We start from the raw sequence: 6,950 nt of genomic DNA, 5'->3' as shown, positions 1-6,950 counted from the left end.
CAGATGCAAAGAAGGCCTTGGAAGCCTTTCCTAAAATGCCCCCCTGCAAAACCAGGACAATCACAGACTCCTGACAGATCCCAAATTAGGAAAGTGCAAGTGCAGTGCAGAAGAACTATCTAATAACCATGAGACCATACAATGTAAATGAGTTCTGGCAGGTAGGTGATGATGTTGTAGTGACACAGTGACACTGAGCAACACCTACTGCATGAATATACCACAGCACGCAACATCTAAAAACACTGCTTCGTGGGGATTTATTTCCAGCTTATATTTCGGGCATCAGCCCAAAGGGATGGAATTTCCTACCCAGGGTCCCCAACAAGCCCAACTGTGGATTTGCAGCCCACAGTTTTCCCAGTTTGCCTCTCCTTTTCCCCAGGTCAGATTCCCCGCGCCCCCATCAGATGGGAGCAGCTGAGAGCCCCATACTGCCCATCCCGGCCTCTCCCAGCTCAATCCCTGCTCCTGTGACTTCTAGAGATGGGCTTGGGCAGGAGGAATCCCCAGCTCTCACACCTTGTTTTCACCCCCAAACCAGGATTTCCCATTCCCAAACCTTGGCCCGATGCAGGAGGAGGAGGAGGCTGCGAGGAAGAGGAAGATGGCCTGGGAGCCCCAGGCAGGTGAGGAGAAAGTCAGTGCCCCTTTCCCCCTCTGTCCTGCTCCATCTCCCAGCCCAGCATGGCCCCTGGCTGCAGGACAACCCTGCTGCCAAAGCTGTCCTGCTGGGGACACACTGGGGGCATCTCCTTGCCCTTCCCTGTGGCACAGAGGCAAATCCCATCCTCTCCTTGTCCTTCCTCCCCCAGACCAGGAGCTGAGGATGGAGAGCAGGGAGGACAAATCCCTGCAGCAGAACCTCGTGGAAGAGGCTGTTTTGAGCAGCTCCACAGCACAGGAACCCAACGGGGAGGAAAAGCCCCGGACATCAGGCACAAGGAGAGGTTGCAGACACAGATCATCAGGATCTGAGGGGAAAAGACCCACCCGAGGCTTGGGAGGCGGCCGGAACTCAGAGCTGGGAGCAACTTCATGATGAGGAAAAGCTCCATGAGCGCTTGGAATTTGGGAAGAGCTTCAGCCAGAGCTTTAATCTCTTCACCCACCTTTGGGTGCACATGGGGGAGCAGCACTGGGAGTGTAGGGAATGTGGCAAGAGGTACAGGCACAGCTCCCACCTCTACCACCAGCGGGTGCACACCACAGAACGGCCCTACACGTGCTTGGAATGTGGGAAGAGCTTCAGTGTTCGATCCACTCTGCCCTCCCACCAGAAGGTCCACACTGGGGAACAGCCCCACGAGTGTTCCGAGTGTGGGAAAAAGGCTCGGAGCAGTTCAAGCACAACTCAAGCACAGCACACCAGTGTCCCGAGTGTGGGAATACCTTCAGGCACAGCTGCAGCTCGACCCAACACAAACAGAGCCACCACTAAGAGAAGCCCTGAGAGTGCCCTGAGTGCAGGAAGAGTTTCCTGTGCTGCTCCAGCTCCAAGCCCCATGGGAGGATCCACGCTGGATGGTCCCCAATGACCCCCGGTGGGCAGAGCCCAGTGATCCATGTTGGAAAGGCACCTCCCTGCGGGCTCCACATCCTCCTGGGTCCCCACAGCCTGGGTTTTCTTGTCATTTCTCTTTGTCTCTTCAAAACACCCAAAACTGGAGTAAAAAAATAAAGACATTGAACTAAGACATTGATTGGAACATGGGGGGATCTTCCAGGAGATGTGGGGGATGCTGGGTCCAAGGGATTTGAGGGTTCCTGGGAGGGATTTGAGGGTTGCTCAGGCTTTGGGCACCCCAGGCTGAGTGGCTCCAGCTGTGCTGGGAGGCCCTGGTCGTGGTTCTGGGGCAGCTGATCAAGGCCCCCTGCCCTGGGACTGTTCCCATTTCCCCCATCCTGGTTCCCGGTGTTCCCTGTGCAGGATTCCCCTCTCCCTGCTGTCACCCTCCTATCCTCTGGCCCATTCCCATGTCACCCTACTCTTGGGCCCATTCTGCTTCCATCCCAGTCTGCATCCCATCCCCAGTCTCATTCCCTGTCCTCTACTGTCTGTCTGGTTGTATTGCACTAAGTTGTTTCTTTAGTTATTGTTCTGCACTGGCTGGTCTTGTTATTTTGCAGGGAATAGTTGATGTTGTATCACATGGTTTGTCCCGCACACAGCCCTCTCCCCCAAAGCCCCGGTGCTGCTCTTGCCCTGGGTTACTCCTCCCCTCGCGTCTCCCATCAGTTGTATCCCATTGGCCGTGGCCTCTCTCCTCCGCCCCCTTTCCCTGGGCTTGAAATCACCCGCGATCAGACACTTGATCTCTTTTCCCCTCCTGGACCTCCCTGGAGTGATTCCACAATTAAGGTGGGATTTCTGGTCCCGAGGAGAAGAGCGCCTCCCGTCCTTGACTTTGGTCCTTGCGAGATAGTGAGGCCTGGGGTCCAGAGCTGCCGAACCAGACCCCCACAAAGGTCCTGCGTCAACCCTGCATTGCCCTTCCCATATTCCAAATCCCATAATCCCTGTCCTGTTCCCGTATTCCCGATCCTACTACTGGTCCTGCATTTCCATTTCTGTATTCCCTGTCTCACTCCCATAATCCCATTCCCACTCTCACTCCTCTATTCCTGTTCCCAATCCCAATATCATCTTCCTAATCCCTGTCCCATATTCTCTGTCTGGTTCCTGTTTCCATATTCCCTGTCCCATTCCAATATTCTCGTCCCCAGTCCCATTCCAGGTCCCTCTCCCATTTTCTCAATCCCATTCCCAGTCCCTGTCCCCATTCCTGTCCCTGTTCCCATTTCTGGTTGCAGTCCCAATATCCTGGTCCTTGTTCTGGTCCCTGTCCCTGTCTCCTATTTCCAGTCTCATTCCTGGTTCTATTCCCAGTCCCTGTCCCCATTCCTGGCCCTGTTCCCAATCCCGGTCCTGTCCCGGTCCCATTCCTGAGGGCTGCACAGCTCGGGCTGGCTGTGCCACACGAACCATTCAGCCCTACTGCTGTCCTTGGCCAGCTGCAGAGAGCACAAGGCTTTGGGCATTTCTCAGAGGCCCCCAGGTGGCCGGAGCAACCCCTCCTGCCAGCAGCCGCTGTGCCTCAGAGCCCTCCCTCACGCTTGGGCCATGCAGAGGCCATGGGCCTGGAGGAGGCTCCTGTTCTTGAGACAGGAGCGAGGCTGCAGCTCCCGCCTTTGGGCCCTGGGCCGCAGCAGCACAGGGGAGGCCCAGCTGCAGAGCTCACAGCCCCTGCTGGGATTCACTGGGACACTTTGGAGCACCAATCCCCAGCCCATATTCCCTCTGCGGTTGCTGTTTCCATGTTCCCCGTCCCGTTCCCTCCTTGGTCCTTGTCTCCATTTGCGGACCCTGTCCCCATCTCTGGTCTCATTCCTGGTCCCTATTTCCCTTTCCCGGTCCCATTCCCGGCCCCCATTCTCGGCTCCTGTCCCCATTTCCGGTGCCATTTCTGGTCCCTGTCCGCATTCCCGGTGCCATTCCCGGTCTCCATTCCCAGTCTCTGTCCCTAGTCCCTGTCCCCTTCCCCGGTCCCATTCTTGGTCCCTATCTCCATTCTTGGTCCCATTCCCTGTCCGTCTCCCTACTCCCGTTCCCGCTCCCTGTCCCCTCTCACCGGACGCCGCCGCCATCGCTCCGGCCCCCCCAGCCCTCACGTAAGAGAGGAGATCCGGCACTGCTCCCGCCCACCAATCCCAGCGCGCGATCGCTCCCGTATTTGCATAACCACACCCTGCGGTTTGGCCCCGCCCACCGCCGGCTGCAGCCGCCTCCGGGCGCTGTTTGCTCCCAGTTCCCTCCCAGTGCTCCCAGTAAGAGCGGCACTGGCAGGGAAAGCGCTCCCAATTCCTTCCCGCTGATCTCAGGATCGCTCCCGGTGCTCCCAGGATCTCTCCCAGTGCCGCACGGGACGGGGTTGTTTCGGAACCCGCCCAGGGCAGAGCGCGGCTGCTTTTGGGAGTCGGCACTGCCCGGGCCGAGCTGGGAGCGGAGGAGGAGCGGGAGGAAGAGGAGCAGCAGAACCACGCTGGTTTCCCCGCCGCCTTCCCCCGCCGCTCAGCCCGAAGGTCCCCCGGCTCCTGCTGCATCGCCCCCTCCAGGAGCCACAGGTGAGCGGGGACGGGGGAGCTCGCACCAGATCCATCGGGGGATCTCCGGGGGGGGGGAGTTTTCGTGGGGCAGGGGATGTTTGGATCTTGCAGGACCCCGAACCCGAACCGTAAATTTCCCCTGGAGTGAGCATGGGGGCGTCTCACGTTCGCCCGTGTCAGGATCCGTCCTAGTGAACCCGATGACCTGATGGTTCGTAGGAGTGAACTCAGAGTGCAAAAATCAACATGGTACAAGGGGGTTTGCAGTGATAATCAAAACAGATGCAGTTTTATTGAAATAACTAGAGCAAAATGCGATAGAGGGATTAAGGGAAAGGAAAAGATAAAGAGAGAGGAGAGAGAGAGAGAGAGGGGGGATATAGCTACCAACGCAGAGACAAAGTCCTTTGGTCCAGTCCAGTTGAGGATCCGTTTGTTATGCTGGGGAGATCTCAAAGGCTCTGGCTAACTCAGAGGTTTTTATTACTGAAAACTGTGAGGGGGGGGGAACAGGTACAATAGGGAACAGATGTAGCAGGTAGTCCATGTTCTCAGCAGTAAGTGAGAGCCATTGTTTTCTTGGTTCAGTGGTCACAACCTGCAGGCAAACATCTCGCTTCGGTCAGCTTGCCTCCCCCACACACCTCCCCCGGGCTGGGGGTTTCAGTCCCAGTCCTTGGAAGGAGCAGAGGGGCCTTTTAGGAGTTTCACGTCTCAGTCCTTGATGGAGAAGCTTCTTACATCTCAGTCTGTCTGTCACGGTGGTTGTAAAACAGGTGAGGGTCTTCTGTGGGAGACCACCCGAAACTCAGGAGAAGTCCAGCCAGGCCGAGAGGTGGGACAGATTCCAAAGCTGCTATTGTTGCAAACGGGGCACGGTGCCCCCTTTCTTAGCATACAGCAAACACACCTGGGAAAACAAAAGCTTAACACTGAGCTTTCAGGTCTCAGGGCCTTTGGCATGTGACTTTTCTCCTTCAGAGCCAGATATTTTAGACAGGAGGCGTCTTCTCTTCAGTGGTCTCCCAAGGACGATCGTGAGGCAGATGAGGGAAAATTCGGACGGACTCTCACAGCCCGGTACCGGCAGGCACAGGGGCGATCTTGGGTTTGGGGATGCCCGGGAGAGCTGGGGGGAGCTCAGGAACCCCGGAGCGGGGAGAGCGCAGAGGGGCAATCCCGGAGCCGGGGTACAAACCGGCTGCCTGGAGGGGTGCGGGAGGCTGGGGATGAGCGGACTCCGGGCCCCCGAGGCTGAAAGGGGCGCTGACTTCTCCAGCTGCTCTTGGGCAGAGGGACCATCAAACCCAACACGCTCATCCCTTGTTTTTCCCCAAACCAGGATTTCCCATTCACAGACCTTGGCCCGATGCAGGAGGCCGTGAGGAAGAGGAAGATGGCCCGGGAGCCCCAGGCAGGTGAGGAGAAAGTCAGTGCCCCTTTCCCCCTCTGTCCTGCTCCATCTCCCAGCCCAGCACGGCCCCTGGCTGCAGGACAACCCTGCTGCCAAAGCTGTCCTGCTGGGGACACACTGGGGGCATCTCCTTGCCCTTCCCTGTGGCACAGAGGCAAATCCCATCCTCTCCTTGTCCTTCCTCCCCCAGACCAGGAGCTGAGGATGGAGAGCAGGGAGGACAAATCCGCACTGCAGAACCTCGTGGAAGAGGCTGTTCTGAGAGGCTTGACAGTGCAGGAATTCAATGGGGAGGAAAAGTCTTGGAGAACCCGCACGAGGAGGGGCTGCAAACGCAGATCTCGGGGATCTGAGGAGGAAAGTCCCACCCTGGGCCGGGAAGGCGGCCGGAGCTCAGAGCTGGGGGTCCATGAGCAGATTCAGGATGGGGAGAAGCCCCACAAGTGCTCGGAATGTGGGAAGAGCTTCAGCAAGAGATCCTACCTGGTCCGCCATTGGAGAATCCACACAGAGGTTCGGCCATACGAGTGTCCCGAGTGTGGGAAGAGCTTCAGGAGGAGCTGCTACCTGCCTGTCCACCAGCGGATCCACACTGGAGAGAGACCCTACGAGTGTGATAAATGCAGGAAGAGGTTTCAGACCAGTTCTCATCTCCACCAGCACCAGCGCATTCACTCAGATGAGAGGCCCTTCCGCTGCCCTGACTGCAGGAAGGGCTTCAAGGACAAGTCTACCCTCTTCAAGCACCGGCACATCCACACCAGAGAGAGGTCCAGAGAGAGGCCTGGGACGAGGCCCTATGAGTGTGATCATTCGAAGGTGTTTAAGACCAGCTCCCATCTCCTGCTGCACCTGCGCACTCACACAGACGAGAGGCCCTTCCGCTGCCCCGACTGCGGGAAGGGCTTCCAGTGCAACACCCACCTCACCAGCCACCGGCGCATCCACACCGGGGAGACGCCCTATGAGTGTCCCGAGTGTGGGAAGAGATTCCGATATAGCTCAGCCGTGACCCACCATCAACGGAGGCACCACTAAGGGCAGCCCTGTGAGTGCCCTGAGTGCAGGAAGAGCTTTGTGTGCTGCTCCAGCTCTATCCCCTATGGGAGATCCATCCTGGATGATCCTCTGTGATCCCTGGTGATCCGTGGTGCCGGTGATCCCTGTTGGGAAGACACCTGGCTGGGGGGCTCCACATCCTCCTGGCTGCCTGTGGATATCTGCACACGTCCACAGACCAACATCCAAAATCCATTTTGTAGAGCTGGTTTGTCCACTCCTGACCCCAGAAAAAAATCACTTTTTGCCTCTTCTGGTGGCCTTAACAACACTGGATAGTCTTGGAGGTCTTCTCCAACATAAATCCATTGTTTTAATTCTCTCTGGCCCACGGGCATCTTCCACAGCCAAATGGGGAGAAAACCCTCAA

General features: G+C 57.5%; 1 protein-coding gene across 1 annotated transcript; it reads left to right on the top strand.

The window, feature by feature from the left end:
- The first annotated feature begins 3,834 nt into the window (after window positions 1–3,834).
- Window positions 3,835–6,559, top strand: LOC131569201 (zinc finger protein 239-like). Its single transcript, XM_058821398.1, has 3 exons — window positions 3,835–4,125; window positions 5,450–5,525; window positions 5,712–6,559. The coding sequence occupies exons 2-3, from the start codon at window positions 5,477–5,479 to the stop codon at window positions 6,557–6,559; spliced, it is 897 nt and encodes a 298-aa protein (XP_058677381.1). The 5' UTR covers window positions 3,835–4,125; window positions 5,450–5,476.
- Window positions 6,560–6,950: the final 391 nt, after the last annotated feature.

This window comes from Ammospiza caudacuta, chromosome 29 (genome assembly GCF_027887145.1).
Source record: "Ammospiza caudacuta isolate bAmmCau1 chromosome 29, bAmmCau1.pri, whole genome shotgun sequence".
Taxonomy (NCBI): domain Eukaryota; kingdom Metazoa; phylum Chordata; class Aves; order Passeriformes; family Passerellidae; genus Ammospiza; species Ammospiza caudacuta.
The sequence above is the reverse complement of the archived record's forward strand: the minus strand, read 5'-3'. Positions and strand labels throughout refer to the sequence as shown.

Coding starts and splice junctions, on each gene's coding strand:
- LOC131569201 (XM_058821398.1), top strand. CDS start 5,477: ATGCAGGAGGCCGTGAGGAAGAGGAAGATGGCCCGGGAGCCCCAGGCA. Junction 5,526..5,711: donor GGCCCGGGAGCCCCAGGCAG/GTGAGGAGAAAG, acceptor TTCCTCCCCCAG/ACCAGGAGCTGAGGATGGAG.